Source organism: Rhinopithecus bieti, unplaced genomic scaffold (genome assembly GCF_001698545.2).
Source record: "Rhinopithecus bieti isolate Rb0 unplaced genomic scaffold, ASM169854v2 scaffold_61117, whole genome shotgun sequence".
Lineage (NCBI taxonomy): Eukaryota > Metazoa > Chordata > Mammalia > Primates > Cercopithecidae > Rhinopithecus > Rhinopithecus bieti.
Genome location: NW_016824934.1, coordinates 3752468 through 3772229, shown reverse-complemented (window position 1 = coordinate 3772229; position 19762 = coordinate 3752468). Strand labels below are relative to the sequence as shown.

The following is a 19762-nucleotide window of genomic DNA, read 5'->3' as shown; positions in this document are numbered from 1 at the left end:
GTGGGCACCTGTAACCCAGCTACTCAGGAGGCTGAGGCAGGAGAATTGCTTGAACTTGGGAGGCAGAGGTTGCAGCGAGCTGAGATTGCACCACTGCAGTCACAGCCTGGGAGACAGACCAATACTCCGTCTCAAAAAAAAAAAAAATCCATTCTAAAATTCATATGGAACCAAAAAATCAATCCTAAGCAAATAAAACAAAGCTGAGGTATCGCATTACCTGAGTTAAACTATACTATAAGGAGGCTACAGTAACCAAAACAGCATGGTACAGGTATAAAAACAGACCCATAGACCAATGGAATGGAATAGACAGAAATAAAGCCACATACCTACAGCCATCTGACCTTTGACAAAGTTAACAAAAATAAGCAACAGAGAAAGGATTCCCTAATTCAACAAATGGTGCTGGAATAGCTGTCTAGCCATATGCAGAAGAATCAAACTGGACCTCTATCTTTCACCATATACAAAAATTACCACAAGATAGATTAAAGATTTAAATGTAAGGGGCCGGGTGCAATGGCTCATGCCTGTAATCCCAGCACTTTGGGAGACTGAGGTGGGTGGATCACTTGAAGCTAGCATTTCAAGACCAGCCTGGCCAACATGGTGAAACCCCGTCACAAAAACAGAAAAATTAGCCAGGCATAGTGGCATGCGCCTGTAATCCCAGCTAGGTCGGGAGGCTGAGGCATGAGAATCGCTTGAGCCCAGGAGATGGAGGTCGTGGTGAGCCAAGATTGTACTACTGTACTCCAGCCTGGGCAACAGAGGGAGACTCTGTCTAAAAAAATAAAATAAAAAGATTTAAATGTAAGACCTCAAGCTGTAAGAGTCCTAGAAGAAAACCTATGAAATAACATCTGGACATCAGCTGTGGGAAAGACCTATGGCTAAGTCCTCAAAAGCAATTGCAACAAAAACAAAAATTGACAAGTGGAACCTAATTAAACTAAAGAGCTTCTGCACCACAAAAGGGACTATCAATACAGTAAACAGACAACGTACAGAATGGGAGAAAATATTCACAAACTATGCATCTGAAAAAGGTCTAATGTCCACAATCTGTAAGGAACTAAAACAATTCAGAAAACAAAAACCAAGTAACTCGTGGCCAGGTGTTGTGGCTCACTCCTGTAATCCCAGCACTTTGGGAGGCTGAGACGGGTGGATCACCTAAGGTCAGGAATTCGAGACCAGCCTGGCCAACATGGTGAAACCTTGTCTCTACTAAAAGTACAAAAATTAGCCACGCATGATGGCAGGCACCTGTAATCCCAGCTACTCAGGAGGCTGGGGCAGGAGAATTGCTTGAACCCGGGAAGTGGAGGCTGCAGTGAGCTGAGGTGGTGCCATTGCATTCTAGCCTGGGTGACAACAGCGAAACTCCATCTCAAAACAAAACAAAACAAAATACACACACACAAACAAAAAACCATTAAAAAATGCCAAAAGACATGAACAGACACTTCTCAAAAGACGACATACAAGTGGTTAACAAATATGAAAAAATGCTCAACATTATTAATTAGATAAATGCAAATCAAAACCACAATGACTTACCATCTCACACCAGTCAGAATGGCTATTATTAAAAAGTCAAAAAAATAACAGATGCTGGTGAGGCTGTGGGAAAAGGGGAATGCTTCTACAGTGTAGAAGCCAGTGCAATGTAGAATGCGCCTACACTGATGGAAATGCAAATTAGTTCAGCCACTGTGAAAGCAGTTTGGAGATTTCTCAAAGAAGTTAAAACAGAACTACCATTCAAACCAGCAATCCCATGACTGGGTATACATCCAAATGAAAATGTTCTACCAAAAAGACACATACACTTACATTTTCATCACAGCACTATTCACAACAGCAAAGACACAGAATCAACCTAGATGCCCATCAATAGTGGACTAGATAAAGAAAATCTGGTACATACACACCATAGAATACCATGCAGCCATAAAAAAGAATGAAAATCATGTCTTTTGCAGCAACATGGATGCAGCTGGAAGTCATTATCATAAGTGAATAAACACAGGAATAGAAAACCAAAGACCGCATGTTCTCACTTATCAGTGGGAACTAAGCAATGGGTACACATGGACATAAAGATGAGAACAGACACTGGGGACTACCGGAGGGAAGAGGGGAGGGAAGTGGTGAAAAACCAATGTTGGATACTATGCTCACTACCTGGGTGACGGGATCATTTGTACGCCAAACCTCAGCATCACAAAATATACCCATATGACTAACCTGCACATGTACTCCCTACATCTAAAATAAAAACTGAAATTATTAAAAAAAAAAAAAAGAAATGTGAGTTAGGCAAGTCCAGATTCCAGTTGATCCCTGAGAAATGTACTTTTCTCCAAGTCAACAAATCCAATCTTTAATGGCTCTGAGACGCTCTCTGACCAGGTCCTGTTATGAGTTCCCTGTGTTATAATTTTAATTAAAAACCTCAAACTGATTAAGCATGAGAGGATACTTCCTGCTCTCAGAGAAATTATTTATTATATTTTGCATTATCCTTGTAATTTTCGTGGATATGAATAAACAAGGTATCTCAGAAAAACACATTTTGAAAAGCCTTATAAAGTTAGAACTTTGAATGCTTTTCATCAAAATTTTATGACCAATAAAATGCCATTCATATATCTTATCACACTATCTATTCTACACATTTTATAGTGATACGTATTTATACATACTGCAGTTGGAAATGGGGAATGCTTTTTTGGTCTCCCATAGTAGCCTGCAGATTTTAAAAGCAGAAGTCTTGAACCTCTGAAGGCAACATAAGAAAAGTACTCATTTGAAACCTGTAGTATAAAAAAAAAAAAAAAGAGAGAGAGAGAGGCCGAGTGCTGTGACTCACACCTGTATCCCAGCACTTTGGAAGGCTGAGGCCAGAGGATTGCTTGAGATCAGGAGTTCCAGAACAGCTGGGGCAACATAGCGAGTCCTCGTCTCTACTAAAAATAAAAACTAGCTGAGCACAGTGGCACACACCTGTAGCCCCCAGCTACTTAGGAGGGTGAGGTGGAAGGATTGCTTGAGCCCAGCAGATGGAGGCTACAGAGAGCTTGCTGATACCTCTGCACCCCAGCCTTGTCAACAGAGTGAGATCCTGTATCAAAGAAACAAACAAACAAAGAAATTTTAAAAAGGGAGAGTCAAGATGTTTGCTTTATTTATTTCTTTTAGGGAGCAAGACAGGAGGTAAAAAAAAAAAAAAAAAAAAAGTTTGGTTTTTGCTTCAAAGAGCTTTTCTCAAAGAGTAGGGATTTATTTTCATTACATGCAACATGGACAAACACTGTTCTGGTTTTCATGACAATTTGAATTCAAAGTAATATGTTTTTCTAAAATTCAGTGTGTTTATTTGGACATATGGATATTCCTTGTGTTCCTGGTCACATATTAAAGGAACTGGCACTTTGGCGGCAAGAACAAATAAAAACTGGTCTTTGATTTGGGTCTAGGTTAATAACTAAAGAACCATTTAGCAATAACGGCTTGAAACATTTATACATCCTATGAAACTGCAATTAGTTAAGAGGCTACTGATTCTAATAACTCTGACATGAGTAAGGGAGTGAGGGGAGAACTGTTAACTCTGGATGCCAAATTCACAGCAAAATATCTATTACCTCCTTCTCACTTTTGCAGTATCTATAAATAAAGTGTGTGGTAGGGAGAATTACATGAATAATGTTAAATAAAAGTGCATACAGAACTGAGAAAGTTTTCATGGAATTTGCCACTTAGTTCAATAAAATGCTCATAAGGAAAAAACCATTTACGGCAAAAGACTAGTTACACTGCTGCTGTTTAGAGCATGAGAGCAAAATGAGTAACAATCAAATTCTCTGGTTTAAACTTAATTGTCTTAAAACACGTTATTCTGTAAGTTGACATCTATGCCTTGAAAATTCAAGGCAGAAAGTAAAATCATTTAGAAAGTCAGAAATTCCATCAATACATCTAGACAGATGTTTGCTTGTAGTTTTTGGTATCCAAAACCTTTTTTCCACACATCGCACAGATGCCTGAAACAAAAGAAGATACGTGATCAATCAAATCATAATACCAACTGTTTGGTTTAAGTCAATCCTGAAGCTTAAAACATAATTTAACAGCATCAGAAAAGAAAAGAAAAGAAAAAAATATATATATATACTTTTAATTATAAACAGGTTTTAGGGTCTATTTTGCCTTAGGATAAAGAGTGTTTGGTTAACAGAATTTATGACAGACTACATTGTTTCTGTTAACCAAATCAGCAGCAAATGAAGTAGGTTTTATGAATAGAAAAATGGTATTAAAAGAAACTTACCTTTTTTGTAGGCACAGCCCTGGCAGTAATGAGAACCTGGTTGGTGCACAGAACTTTTACAAATTCTGCAAGTGGAGAACTTATTCTTTCCATATGGATCAAATCTAGAAATTTTTTTTAAAGAGAGAAAATTGTATATTACACTAGAAACACACTCTTAAATAACCCCACTTATGCAATACACAGGATTAATCCATGCTCTTCATCCCTCCATCAACCTCTGCAATTGATGGGTTTAGCCTATTCCAGATGGCTACTGTCTGATATGCCTGTACATCTCTGCTCTGCTCCATCCATGTGAGATATATACTTATAGTCAGTTGTACAGTATTTATTCTTGACGTGTTTATATCAATTGTATCTGTCATTCTATTTGTGTGACAAAAATATTATGGAAACTGCTGAAGTGTGGGTGCAAAAAGAGTGACTGATTCCATAAAGGATGACTAGGAATAATCGGAATTGCTATTGAATTAGGTATGGGTAAGACAACTGTTGACAACTAGGGGAAAATCACTAGGAAAGGAACTCCACACCTCAAGCATCAATTTTTGCTCCACTTTAAAGATATTGAACATATTCTGATTGTGATTTTTGTGATGACAATCATGTAGAGCACTTATCAGTTGATTTATGCTCAAAAGGCTTTGTTTCAATACCAAATGAGTAATACATCTACAGTTATGTGCTTTAATTTAAAATAAGGTATGTGTATCTTTTAATGACTGCTTACATTAGCTGACATTTTTAATTAACTGACTCAATCCTTTTAGATAAAAGGGCTTCTACTATATAAAAATGCCATCTTACAGTGACTGGAGTGAAAAAAAACAAATACTTCCCCCTAAAATGGCAATAATACTCTGCTTTAAATGTGCTTCCCTAACTACAAAATGAGTTTTGTAATGATCCTCATATACTAGATACGAAACACTGTCCTAGACCTAGCGTCTCCTCTTGGGTATAGCACAACGGCCCATTTACAAAGGTTAATTTTTCCAAACCACAGAGAATATCACCTTTTTTTTTTTTTTTTTTTTTTTGAGACTGAATCTCACTCTATCGCCCAGGCTGGAGGGCAATGGCGTGATCTTGGCTCACCGCAACCTCTGCCTCCCAGGTGCAAGCGATTCTCCTGTCTTGGCCTCCCAAGTAGCTGGGATTACAGGCATGCGCCACCGTGCCCAGCTAGTTTTGTATTTTTAGTAGAGACGGGGTTTCTCCATGTTGGTCAGGCTGGTCTCGAACTCCCGACCTCAGGTGATCCACCTGCGTTGGCCTCCCAAAGTGCTGGGATTACAGGGTGTGAGCCATCACGCCTGGCTGAGAATATCACTTTATTCCCCACAAGCGAAGATAGGTACTCTTCTTCCTTTCAATAAGTTCAATTTGTTTGGACATGTATTTCTAGAGGCTATTTTTTCTTAAAACCATATTTTATTATTCAAAAACACACATTTTAACCTTGGAAATCTTAAAACTGGCAGTTTTTTCTTAAAGTAACAATGCATCTTATAAATAACAGTACCACAGATTCAAAGCAATACTGTAGTACATTTTCCAAAGTGAGACAGTACCCAAGAATAACAGCTACTTTTTAATGACATCAGAGTAAGTGTGAGAGCATAAAGGAACTGGAAGTATATAAAACCATAAAATCTGTACAAATAATAGCTCAGTCAATAAAATCTGAATGGTCCTCAAAGACATCAATAAGTCAGTCAACAACATATAGTGTGACTCTGCATTAAAGATCTCATTATGTGCCAGGCACTGTATGTAGTTAAGGCTTTATTGTTGCTATTTCTAATCCTCAGGATGACATCATAAAACAGGTATTTATTCATTCAGCAAATATATACTGAGTGCTTATTATGTACCAATTACTGTTCTAAATACCAAAGATGAACATGACAGGCAAAGTCCTTGCCCTCATCAGATGATATTCTAGTGAGAAGAGGTAAACAGTAAGTAAGGAAACAGAGAATCTAATAAAACAAGCAAGCTTGTCAAATAGTGGCATTATAGAGAAAATTCTAACAGGATACTAAGGCAGTGATGAGGAAAACGAAAGAAGAGATTAGTTTAGATGCTTAGATGCTGATTAGGGAACCTTCTCTGAGGAAGTGACCCATCAGCTGAGACCCAAACAACAAGAAGGAGCCAGACACATAAGCTCTAACAGAAGACTCCTAGGGGACAGCAGCAAGTAGAAATCTCTGGATGGGAGTGGGCTTGGTAGAACTAATGAGGATGGCGTATGATCAGTGAGGAGCAGTGCGGTACAATACGAAGCCAGAGAGGTGCGAGGGGTCCTATCAAGAAGGACCTTGTAAGAATGTGGTAGGAGGCTTAGAATTTATGCTATGTGAAAAAGAAAACCAGTGGCGCGTTTTAAGCAAAGGAACTTTGTCAAGGATCACTCTTGTTACTATGAGACAACTAAGGGGAAAAAGAGAAGCAGGAAGATAGTTCAATAGTTATTACAGTTCCAAGTAAGAAATAACAGTGGTTTGAAACAGGGCAATAGCAGAAAGATGGACAGAAGCAGGTGGTTTCAGGTTACATTTTACATTTTGGAGGTAGATCCAAAGAACTTGTTGATGGATAGGGGAAGCAGGGGAAAGGGAGGACTCAGTGAGGAATTGTAGCTTTTAGGCTTGAACAACTGGATTAGACAGTGGTGCTACTATGATGAGAAGATGGAAGGAAAAAGAAGTGGCCTGTTAGACATTAAATGAGGTATGTCAGATAAGCTGCTAGATATATGTTTGGAGCTCAGAGAACTCAGGCCAGAGGTATAAATTTGGGAGCTATTATATATATAATAGTGTGTGTGTGTGTGTGTGTGTGTATGTATAAACATATAGCTTGAATTTAAAGCCAGTAGATTAAAGTCACTTTAGGAGAGTTTATGAATTTATAATAATTTTTAAAGCCTAGGACTGAGTTCTGAAGTACTCAATTGAGAAGGAATAGCCAGTGAGTTGGGAGGAAAACCAGGAGAGTGTGGGGTCCCAGGAGCCAAGAGAATAACATGAGAGAATTATGAAGAGGCTAAATAAGAACAGAATCAGTTTTAAAGGTCGCTTGTGATCTCAACAAGAACAGTTTCAGGGCTTTTGTGGGGATAACATGACTGGAGGGGCTAAAAGAGGGAGAGGAACTTAAGGACGCTGAGAAAGTGTCTAGATAAGACTTTGGAAAACCTCTGATGTGAAGAGGAGCAAAGAAATCGGATGGCAGATGAAAGGGTTCACAGAATTTTTTTCTGAGAGACTCACTCTGTCATCCAGGCTGGAGATCAGTAGTGCGATCCTGGCTCAGTGCAGCCTCGACCTCCCTGGGCTCAAGTGATGCTCCCATGTCAGCCTCCTGAGTAGCTGGGACTACAGGCGCGTGCTGCCACACCCACCTGATTTTTCCATTGTTTGTAAGGACAGGGTTTCACCATGTTGCCCAGGCTGGTCTCAAACTCCTGGGCTCAAGTAATCTTTCTGCCTTGGCTTCCCAAAGTGCTGAGACTACAAGTGTGAGTCACCATACCCAGCAGAAATTTTAAGACTGGATCTAATATAGTGTGGTATCAAAAACTTGTTTTAAGATGGGAGACATTTTACCCCAATTCTCAGGAAAAAGTAAAGTTCAGAAAGGTCAAGAAACTTGCTTAACTTGCTTAAGGTCATAAGGCTAGACAGTGGGTCTAGACTCAAATTCAGGTCTGACTCCAAAGCTTACCATCTTTCCACATTTCCCTGCTGTCTCTGATTCATAGGATAATTAAGAAGGAGATAAAATAAAAGTCATGTTTTCTGGTGAAACTGTAAGAGAATAACACTAATATCTTCATATATTGATACAGCAAGGAGGAACAAGGTAAAACCAGCAGGATTATAACAGATAGCTTGGTTCTGAGTGCCAGGAACCACCTCCCTTTATGTTTTATTGCAAATGGAATGATGCACATCAAATTCACTCCAGCACACTTAATACTAAAAGAAAGGAAATTTATATGATCCGTCTATGGATGCTCTTACCCACCTTGCTTTTTTTGAAGTCAAAGCTTTATTTTCATTCAGCTTTCTCCCACCACTTTCTGTATCAGAATAAAAGATATTTTAGTGGGTTATTTCTATACATTTAACATAAAACATTAAGAAGTTCATTCTTTGACTTTCTATCAAAATAGTAGCCTATATCTAATTTTTAAATCTTCATTTAGTAGGTATTAAAACACTGCTTAAAAAGAAAACATTTACAGGGAAACAGTAAAAATTTGTGGCCGGGCGTGGTGGCTCAGCCTGTAATCCCAGCACTTGGGAGGCCGAGATGGGCCGGATCCAAGGTCAGGAGATTGAGACTCCATCCTGGCAGCCTGGCTACTCTGGTGAAACCCCGCGCCTCTAGTGAAAAGAAAAAAATACAAAAAACTAGCCGGGCAAGGTGGCAGGCGCCTGTAGTCCAGCTACTCGGGAGGTCTGAGCAGGAGAATGGGCGAAACCCGGGAGGCGGAGCCCTTGCAGTGAGCTGAATCTGGCCCACTGCACTCCAGCCTGGGCGACAGAGCGAGGACTCGTCTCAAAAAAAAAAAAAAAAAAAAAAAAATTTGCATAAAATACGATCATTTTATTTCTCAGACTCAAGGGAGTACTTTAGGAATGGGTCTGTATTTACTCTATATAGTGTAAAATCTAGAAGCCACTACTTCAGTGTCATAGACCTTGAATATAATGAAAATGTTTATTTGTCTACGCTTTGAAAACATACTTTACTAAATGTATTTAATAATAATGAAGGTAAATACTTCATTATAAGGATTTAATGATAATGAAGGTAAAATGGATTAAAGCATTTATTTATTCAAGAATATAAAAATCAGAAGATTTAAAAACATTTCTCCTCAGAAGAGTGGGGAAATTAAATACAGACTCTAAATAAGCTGAATCAAATCAAATACTGTGATAATCAAATACTGTGATATTGTCACCAGTTGACAATCATTTAATAATTTTGCTATCTCCTGATATTAGGAACCTGTACAAGTAACTGAGAACTAAATAGAAGATATTAAATCACTTGGGGACCCAATATTCTTTAATATTTAATAGATAAAATACTTTGAACATACAACATTTCATTGTACAAACAATGTAAAAGCTAAAATATTATTCACAGTATTTGGTTAAATTCCTATTTTCTAAAAGAAGAAATACCTGTGGTATTCCTAGCACCATCTTTCCATGTATCTGGAGTGATAACAGTACCAAGTTTCTTTTCACCTGTTAGAACAAGATAGTAAAAGGAAAATTAAAATTTACTATTTCATAAGTGCATTACATTGTGCCTAAGGCTCACAATGGTATCGACTATCAATGCTATTACCGTAGGAGCCTGTTAATGCTGGGAAAGCAGCCAGTCAACTTAGACTCATATTAACTGTGGGCAATGAATGACTGACCGTCAGTAAAATTCGTAGGATAATAAGATGGCTTATAATAAGCTTTCACTGCTTGTTTATACTTTAAACACATCCGATAAGTCTATTTGTTCCATAATTATTTACTAAGCATCTATGATGTATAAACTATACAAAGTGCTGAGAAAAATAAAGCGATGAATCAGACAAAATTTTAATGAGATTATAGTATACTAATTTATTTAACAGCAATCTGTAACCTGGGTTCCCCAGGTGGATCTTAAGAGATATGTGAACAAAGTGGAGTTGTACACAAACCTTTTATATTTTCAGTTTTTTTTTTCCTGGCAAGAGTCTACAGTTTTTATCAGATTCTCAGGAGCATCAGAGACCATCCCCCCAAAAAGAACCATCCAACCAAAATGTAAGCTAAAAAATAAAAGATACAATAATTGAGAACTAAAGTACGAGGAGAAATTCCATGCAGGAAAAAATAACCCTGGCTAAGGAAATCCAAGAAAAGAAAGTTTGGAGAGAAGGCAAGAGAGAGGATTTGAATATGCGGCAACAGGACCGTGAACAAAAAGGAGTAAAGAGGATGAAGGCAAACTAGATAAAGGACACATTCTGAGGAAAGGCATAGAAAGCTTAGAGTACACATGGGTACAAAGAGTATTTTGTTTGGTCAAAGTGTGAAGAGGATGAGGGTCAGTGAAAATGAAGCTGGAAAAATAAGTTGGCGCCTTAGTGTGGAGGGTACTGAACGCCAGGCTCCAAATATAGAATCCCCAAATTATTCTCGGCACACTGAGAGTTTATTAAAGGATTTAAATTAGGGAAATAATAATTTGCACTTACGTTGATGTTCAATTCAAACATCTCTGGGTTTACTCTAAGCCATATCCTGGCATAATGACTAACGAGAATGAATAAGGCAAAGTCCTAAGTCTTTGGTTCCAGTGTCTAACATTTGGCAGGAGTACAATATTTGTTACACGAATAAAAAGGAAAGGCCAGGAATTGCCAAGAGGGAAAGGTGTCGCTGGGGTTTAACTGAACATTTTTATATGGGAGGGGAGCCGATGAGATCTGGGGCTGGGGGAAGGCAATGGAAATAGAGAGGGAGGTGCAGAACTGACACCACTCTGAGTACAAAATATATAGGACTGTATGGTCGTTGGGGAGGTGCAAAAATGGTCAAAGGGTAGGGTAGAAAGACAGCGGCTGGAATCAGAGACCTGTGGGCGAAAAAATAAAACAAAGAGAAGGCAAAGTTCCCGGGAGAGCTCAGTTAGATTATCCCAGCCTCCTCCTCCCGCAGAAGCGGCCCCTTAACTCACATTTTTCGCACACCATCCTTCCCCACGACAGTTCCCCTAGCCGCGACAGCAGCAGCAGCAGCAGCAGCAGCAGCAGCAGTCTGAAAACATCAACACGGTAACTGGGAAATATTCCCTTTCCGGGCTACGTCAATCCATTTCCGGCTTCTAAGCCCACCGCTCCCGCCTACCCCAAACCTGGAAAGCTGCGGGAGGAATGAACGCGAGCGGCTAGGTGGGGCTGCCCCATTTGCCCGCCCCTCCCTTTCTGCGACTGGCTGTTCGGCCGTGGGTCTCCGCCCCACAACCCTGCGTCTGCGCGTGGGCTTGGGCCGCCCGTCGTACCTGATGGTGGGAGGCAGTAGTTCCCCGCTTCCCTTCCGCGGGCGGGAGAGTTAGGTAAGCCCCGCTGGACTTCCCAGGCGCTCTCGCCTCCCGGGGTGCAAGCCACCCCCGCGAATTGCCGAAGCAGCCCTGAGCCTCGGCGCCCCGGCCCGCCCGCTCTCGCCGTCAGCTCGAGCGCCACTCTTCCGGCGTGCCCTGATGGACAGACCCCCTTTCGGATCCGAGTTTTTGCCTCTGTCCCCAGTTTTTCTTTGTCTCCAACTCCCCAGCTCTTTGATCCTGCTTCTCAGCTGGTTCCTCGCTGCCCGCGCTCGCGCCGACCTAGGGTCGGGCAGAATCCCCAGCGACCAGGGGTGGGGTGGAGCTGCCGGTGGAGGTGCGGCGATGCCCTTGAAGGCTCCTCTGGGGGCCGCTCTGAAGAGCCTTCTCTCCGCTGCGGTGCCTGGCGAGGTGGGCCGCGTTATTCCCGTGGCACCCCTGCAGGCGCCCTGGGGGCACGCCAGGGCCTAACACGGTGCTGGTTTCCCAGGGGAGTTGGTTTCCCACTTTGCCTACTCTGGTTCCTTCATTCATTCAGCAAACGGTTGAGTTTGGTACCTGCTCACTGTATTACATCCACATCTGATGGCAGCTGCGATTCCGAGGATGGCTCAGAAAAATGGCTGAAGGGCTATCTGTTGAGAGAATGGATTCCTGATCCCCTTGCCCTCCCTCAATCAGCTGAAGAGAATCTATGGGAAAGTTTACCTTTGTCCCTTCTTGCCATCCGTTTGCTTCTTCATGCCTAGTGTATTTCCTTATACCAGAGAGATGGCTGTAGCGCGTGGGACCTTGGACCACCTCACCTGTTTGCCTTGTTTCCTTATCAGTAAAATATCTGCCTTTGAAAAGCACTGGGTGAATTAAATGAGAACTATTAGGATAAGGCCCAGGTTCGCCCTTCTGCTTTTCACACTAGTGGGCGCCCCTCAGCGCGCGCGCGCGCGCGTGTGTGTGTGTGTGTGTATAGTATTTTTTTTCTGAGATATTTCTATTTTCTGGAATATTCTCCATAGTGTAACATATTGACTGTTACTTTAAATTAATAAAGTCCTTGTTTAACAGTACAATTAACTCAGATAATTTAAATACGTGTATTTTAGAGACGAGTAATTTGTTTTCCCTCCTTCCATTCGTGCTCTACTTTTGGTTGGAATTTAACACCTGTAACAGACGTTGTCATCTTGGTATTTCTGAAGCATCGGGATCCCTTAGTTTAGTGTGGTGCTCTTTGAACTCTTGATTCCACTGGCCACCATTTGAGTATTCGAGTGTGCACTTAGTGTCATTTGGCATTTGCTAGAAGATGTGAACTACTGTAATGTTAGACAAGAGTAAAAAAAATACCAGCAATTTAGCCTAATTATATTTTTGGGGTTGTTGGAATTATAACCTATGCATTCTGGAAACATCATAAATAAACTTTGGTTGTAATTCCAACAGGCAGTAGATAATTTAATCCACACAGTTGATTTCATCTCTGTGATATTGGCCAAAAAAGTTTAAATGAATTGTTTTATTGGTCCTAGGACATGACCCTTTTGCAGAAACCAGTCACAATATTTAAGAAATTAGTAAATTTGTTTTTTTTAGGCTCTGAGAGATGTTTGTACCGTATTAAGAAAATCAAAGGTAGAATAAAAAGTTAAGTCTATATGTGCATCTACACGTCTGCATCTTCTGTGTTTTGAAACAAATACATTGCTCATAGCAAATTGACTTTATGACTTATTTTAGGGGTTGAAACATTTAAGACAATGGAAAAGTCATTATTGCGTATGCTCTTCCTTTCTTGTTTTTCGTTAGCTAGCCACCCGAGAAAACACCATGAAAGACACCGATATCAAGAGACTACTGTATACCCATCTTTTATGCATATTTTCAATTATCCTAAGTGTCTTCATTCCGTCACTCTTCTTGGAGAACTTCTCAATATTGGAAACACACTTGACATGGTTGTGTATCTGTTCTGGTTTTGTAACTGCTGTCAATCTGGTACTATATTTAGCAGTGAAACCAAATACATCCTCTAAAAGAAGTTCATTATCACACAAGGTAAGGCTTATGTCTCAATAACTGGTTTTTGGATGGAGCTAGTGCTTCTTTTAATGGAAGAATAAAGTATTCATCAAGTCTTCATTAGGTTATTTACAGTGAGTAAAGGGAACCTGATTTTTTCCCACCAAGTTACTTGCTGGAAGGCTGCCCATAATGTTTGATTGATCCCTGCCTTGCATTAATTGTGGAATTATGACTTCTTCAGAGCTTATGATAATATTGTGAGCCTGTATAGTCATTGTTTTATGTCACCATTGAAAATAAATACATGTGACAGTCTATCTTTAAACCTTATTCAATAAGACATTGTAGTTTATTTTATTTATTTTGCATTTTGAAAGCCACTTAATGGGTTTTTCAGAAATTGCAATATAAGCCTGTGGTAATGCTTATTTCCAACATGGCCTTCCTTGACTAAATAATTTTCAGATATTAGAATCAATTGTCCAGAATATTCACTGCAGTAGATATTCACTTGGCTATTACTAATAATGTCCATACTTAACATTATTTTCTACTGTGTTATAAGCTCTGTTAGGTCATTTACTGCCTATGATTGGAAAAGCTGAATGTATGTTATGTTTATATATTCTTAAGCTCCAAATCAAGAAGGTCTCATGTTTCTTTGTAGATGTTCAGGTCTTTTTTCATATGGGTCGTGTAATATGAGTGTGATTTCAAGAATTCTTTAGTATTTTGCTTTTTTAGTGCAATTTTCCCAGGAATTTTGTTTTAAAATGAAAAAAATTGTTATTTTCTGCAGATATTTCCTCTGTCATCACATAATACTGTATTTTTTGTATACTAGCTCTGATATCAATCAATATTTAATAAATACTGATTAATGACATAGCTCTGTATGTTATCATGGAAACAGAACCTCTTTTAGACTCATGTAGGTCGGATGGGTGGAATATGGGCGGGGGGTGATATTTGCCTTTTAGGCTTTTTTAGTCTGTATCGAGGGCTGCGTACGTGACTGGGTACAGGACATGTGATCTGATTTGAGTATACCCAAGAACATTTGAACTGTTTTACACATTATGGGAACAAGTTGTGTTTGTAGATAAAATGGAAGAATTTATTTTCCTTTAGGCATTATCTTGAGTCTTCAGGTTATTCATTTCTCTTTTAGGTAACCAGATTTTTGAAATGCTGTATCTACTTTCTTATGTCTTGTTTCTCCTTTCACGTAATTTTTGTTCTATATGGAGCACCACTAATAGAGTAAGTTTGAAACTTTTACCTTAAATTTATATTTTAAAACATTCATTTACCAAACTGTGCTCATTCTTAGCAACTAGAAAAACCATGATGTGCATTATTAATAGATCAAGTAAGGGCACCAACACCATTAGCAGTGTTATTCTTTTTTAAAAAACAGCAGAATAACTTAATTTATTAAATACTCTTGTTACCTAGCCTTCTATTATCCAATTACATGTTGGGAGAAGGGAGAGTAGAGAAACTACACTATACCAATAGATATTTGGTCCTTAGAACCTCTGAGAGAACTTACTATGATTATATGTGTAAGTTAGTTACAGTTAGCATATCAGTTCTTATAAATGTGATTCTAAAGTACTTGAATGGAGTTTTTCTTAACAAAAGTTAATAGATTCCTGTATTCAAATGCTTAATATTTTTGTATATTAAGTGTATACAAAATATACTGGTGGTAGTGTTTATAGTTTAAAGATAAAATATAACACTTTTTCTGAACTGACAAATTTCAAATTCTTAGAAACCAAATTCATGAATGTTTCTTACAAAATGTTTATCATAATTTGAGAAGCTTCAGTTTACCAGTGATTAATGATCATGGTGAAATGAGTGATGAGATGCATATACATATACACACATATATATGTGTTGCTAAGTATACCGTTTTTTATATATACATACATATTTATAAATAGTTTTACATACACACACTAAACCGACAGGTTATTCTTTCCTAGATGGGAGAGAACAAGACTTTTGTAATGGGAAATGGTGATTCCTGTCTAATCCGTTTTAAAGTAGAATGAATGTGTCTGGCACAGTGGTTCTCAAAATGTGGTTTTCAAAGCAGCAGCATCAGCATTTTATCAAAATACAGATACTCAAGCTTCAGTCAGGAACTCTAGGGGTAGAGCCCCCGCCAATCTTTAGTTTATCCAGCTCTCCAGGTGGTTCCAATAGATGTTAACATTGAACCACTAGTTGTAGAGAAAGTTCCAGAGACTATTGAGGAGAAAGCTAACTATCTAGAAATGGATTCTGGTTCTTTGTTTGTTTTTGCAGTGAAAGTCTCAGCATGAATCCTAGGGTCTTTAACACTTCTGAAATCTATCATTAAAGTGGAATATTTGCTAGATTGTTTTTTTTAAAGCTGTGTTGCTAGTAAAATTATTTATAGTCATCATTTTGGAGGCACTTATGTTACCTTTCAAAGTAAAGCAGAGGAAGACATTTTATATTTTATTTATATAATAATGATTATATATGTGTATGTGTACCTTTAACACTTTTAAAAAATTAATCTTTTTTTTTTTCCAGGTTGGCATTGGAAACATTTTTATTTGCAGTTATTTTGTCTACTTTTACTACTGTGCCTTGCTTGTGTTTGTTAGGACCAAACCTCAAAGCATGGCTAAGGGTTTTCAGTAGAAATGGGTAAGTTTTAATTTTATATTATAATGATATTGAAATTTTTAAAAAAGTAATGAAGTATTTTTCTATTCATGGCAGTTTGCTGATTATTCTGAGTGCTTCTCATTGCTGATGGTGCTCAGAGATGCCTTAAGGAGCCTCTGCAATTGGGGACTGGGGACAGGCCAGGCAGAGCTACAAGCCCCTCCCTCCACATTAGCAAGATCAGCTCTGCTTTTTTCTGTATGGTAGAATTCCACCTAGCCTTTTGTTTGTTTAAAAAGAAGAAGAATAAGAAGAAGAAATATTAATAGAAAGCTTTCAAACCGTGGTTCTGGGATCATTTGGCACTGTGATAAAACTGCTGTAAATAAAATTGCTTACATACATTTTATAAGGTAGAAATGGGGTCCACAATCTAAAAATGTGTTGTGTAACAATGATGATTTCTTGTTTAGCCTTTTTTGTGATAAGATACCAGAGCGCAAGTTTTATGGGATTTCATTTCCTTGGCGGCCGTATATATCTTCAGCATGACTGAGTTAAAATTTTAGCTTCTTGAAAGTCATTGAACTGATATGCACCAGAAATAGTGGCGATCTAGCTAATAAAGCCAGAAGGTTATTTGATTCTGTCCTATTTATCACCCAGCAGCAAAAACTTCTTGAGCACTGACTCTGTGCTCTGTGTTATGCTAGGCTGTGTGGATTCTGAAGTATTAGGAGGATTCTTTTTTTTTTTTTTTTTTTTTTTTTGAGACGGAACCTCGCTCTGTCCCCAGGCTGGATGGACTGCAGTGGCGTGATTTTGGTTCACTGCAACCTCCACCTCCCAGGTTCAAGTGATTCTCCTGCCTCAGCCTCCCAAGTAGCTGGGACTACAGGCGCACCATGCCCAGCTAATTTTTGTGTTTTTAGTAGAGACGGGTTTTCACCACTTTGGCCAGAATGGTCTTGATCTTGACCTCATGATCTGCCGCCTTGCCTCCCAAAGTGCTGGGATTACAGGTGTGAGCACCCGGCCTTATTAGGAGGATTCTTTTGCTAAGGAGCTTATCTGTTCAAGGGGCAAAAATGAAATGAGCAATTCACATAAGATTACAAATGTGGAAATCCAGCAATAAGTGTTGCAGGAACTCAGAGGGACAGAGCATCAGTAAAGAATGGAGGGGAAGATGGGAATGATCTATGATGGACTTAAGTCAAGAGTATATGATTTGGTGAGACCAAGAAGAAAGAGAAAGCCATCTTGTGCAAGGAGAATGGATAAAAGCATTGAAACTGAAATTAACAGGGTATTTTTGTGTGATTTGAAAGGTTACAGCCCAATGACAGCAAAAGATGCATGCTGAATAGCTTGGCTTCATAAATTACTGACTTACTCCCTTTGAAATCAGTACTATTTGGGACAGGTGTGGTGGCTCACGCCTGTAATCTCAGCAGCTTGGGAGGCCAAGACGGATGGATCACCTGAGGTCAGGAGTTCAAGGCCAGCCTGGCCAACATGGTGAAACCCCATCTTTACTAAAAATACAAAAATCAGCTGGGCGTGGTGGTGGGCGCCTGTAGTCCCAGCTGCTTGGGAAGCTGAGGCAGGAGAATTGCTTGAACCCAGGAGGCGGAGGGGTTGCAGTGAGCAGAGATCATACCACTGCACCCAGCCTGGGCAACATAGTGAGACTCTGCCTCAAAAAAAAAAAAAGGAATTAGTACTGTTTGTTTTCCCTTGGAACCGTCTTCTAATATTCATAAAGTCTCTAGAAAACAGAAGTGTAACAACTGAAAGCATTTTCTACATTATTACCATAATATCCCGAATGGTATTAATTGCTTTTAACCTTTTAGTTTGAAATTTTTAAATAGTGAAATTGGATTGAAATCTTATTCCGTTGGATTAGTGATTTCTCCAGTTTTCAAATCTATGTCTAATAATGAGTGTATCTGGGGGAGATACTGTCATGTGATTTTACAGTTAGTTCTGCTGTAATGTGGCCTGTGTGTTCCTAAAAATCACTACACTGTACAAAATGGGCAATAAAAACCACAGAGCTTATGGGAAAGATGGAGTTAGGGCATAACACTAAAACAATTCATCAGCGACATGTAAAGAGAAGATGGGACCTTAATAAAAATGGTAGCACAGTTTTACACATGTAAAATGGTTACGAAATACAGGCATACCTGATTTTATTGTTCTTCACTTTATTGTACTTCTCAGGTATTGCTCGAATACTGTTTTTTATAAATTGAAGGTTTGTGGCAACCCTACATCAAGCAAATGTATCAGCGCCATTTTTCCAACAGCAAGTGTTCTCTTCATTGGAAACTCTCACAATATTTCAGGCTTTTTCATTGTTATTATATCTTTTATGGTGATCTGTGATCTTTGCTGTTACTTTTTGTAATTGTTTTGCGGGACCATGGCTCATGCCCATATAAGATGGCCATCTTAATAATTGTTGTATGTATTCTGACTGCTTCACCTACCGACGTTCTCTCTCTCTCTCTCTGTCTCTCTCACCCTCCCTCTCTCTCCCCTCCCTGTTCCCTGAGATACAAAAATAACAAATTTAGGCCAGTTAATAACCCTACTGTTGCCTCTCAAGTGTTCAAGTGAAAGGAAAAAGTTTACATGTCTCTCACTTTAAATCAAAAGCTAGAAGTGATTAAGCTTAATGAAAAAGTTAGGTTGTCAAGAACTGAGATAGACTAAAAGTGAAGCCCCTTGTGCCAAATAGCCAAGTTGTGAATGCAAAGGAAAAGTTCTTAAAGGAAATTTAAAGTCCACTCTAGTGAACATGTGAGTGACAAGGAAGTGGAACAGCCTTATTGCTGATGGGGAGAAAGTTTTATGGTCTGGACAGAAGGTCAAACCAGGTACAACGTTCTAAGACAAATCCTAATCCAGAATAAGGCTCTAACTCTCTTCAATTCTGTGAAGGCTGAGAGAGGTGAGAAAGTTACAAAAGAAAAGTTTGAAACTAGCAGTGGTTGATTCATGAGGCTTAAGGAAAGAAGCCATCGCCGTCACATAAAAGTGCAAGGTAAAGCAACAAGTGCTGATGTAGAAGCTGGAGCAAGTTATCCAGAAGATCCAGACAAGCTCATTGGTGAAGGTGGCTAAATAACAGATTTTTAATGTAGACTAAACAGCCTTCTATTGAAAGAAGATGACATCTAGGACTTTTAAAGTTAGAGAGGAGAAATTAGTGGCACCTTCAATGCTTGACAGGCTGACTGTCTTGTTAGGGGCCGGTGCAGCTAGAGACTTTAAGTTGAAGTCAGTGCTAATTTACCATTTTGCAAATCCTAGGGCCCTTAAGAATTATGCTAAATCTACTTTGCCTGTATACTGTCAATGGAACAACAAAGTCTGGATGACACCACATCTGTTTATAACATGGTTTACTGAATATTTTACGCTCACTTTTGAGACCTACTGCTCAGGGGAAAAAAAAAAAAAAAATATATATATATATATATATGTGTGTGTGTGTGTGTGTGTGTGTGTGACTAAGTTTCGCTCTGTTGCCCAGGCTGGAGAGCAGTGGCACGATCTTGGCTCACTGCATCCTCCGCCTCCCGGGTTCAGTCGATTCTCTTTCCTCAG

The 19762-nt window shown here is 39.1% G+C and overlaps 2 protein-coding genes across 4 annotated transcripts in view; one reads left to right on the top strand and one right to left on the bottom strand.

Moving 5' to 3' along the window:
• Positions 1-2495: 2495 nt before the first annotated feature.
• Positions 2496-11249, bottom strand: CRIPT (CXXC repeat containing interactor of PDZ3 domain). The gene is made up of 5 exons (XM_017862725.1): positions 11099-11249; positions 9556-9621; positions 8384-8438; positions 4343-4446; positions 2496-4055 (listed from the first exon to the last, which is right to left on the bottom strand). Exons 1-5 carry the CDS (start codon positions 11112-11114, stop codon positions 3991-3993), a joined length of 306 nt encoding a protein of 101 aa, XP_017718214.1. The 5' UTR covers positions 11115-11249; the 3' UTR covers positions 2496-3990.
• Positions 11250-11276: 27 nt separating this feature from the next.
• The window catches only part of PIGF (phosphatidylinositol glycan anchor biosynthesis class F), a 36541-nt gene continuing 28055 nt past the window's right edge, over positions 11277-19762 (top strand). Inside the window, exons 1-4 of one of the 3 annotated variants that reach the window (XM_017862723.1) lie at positions 11277-11476; positions 13268-13516; positions 14655-14746; positions 16061-16177. In XM_017862723.1, coding sequence (XP_017718212.1) covers positions 13289-13516; positions 14655-14746; positions 16061-16177 — 437 coding nt within the window. In that variant the 5' untranslated portion in view covers positions 11277-11476; positions 13268-13288. Of the gene's footprint in view, positions 11477-11568; positions 11873-13267; positions 13517-14654; positions 14747-16060; positions 16178-19762 lie in introns of those variants that run through there. The other 2 variants (XM_017862724.1, XM_017862722.1) reach the window with 2 other exon arrangements.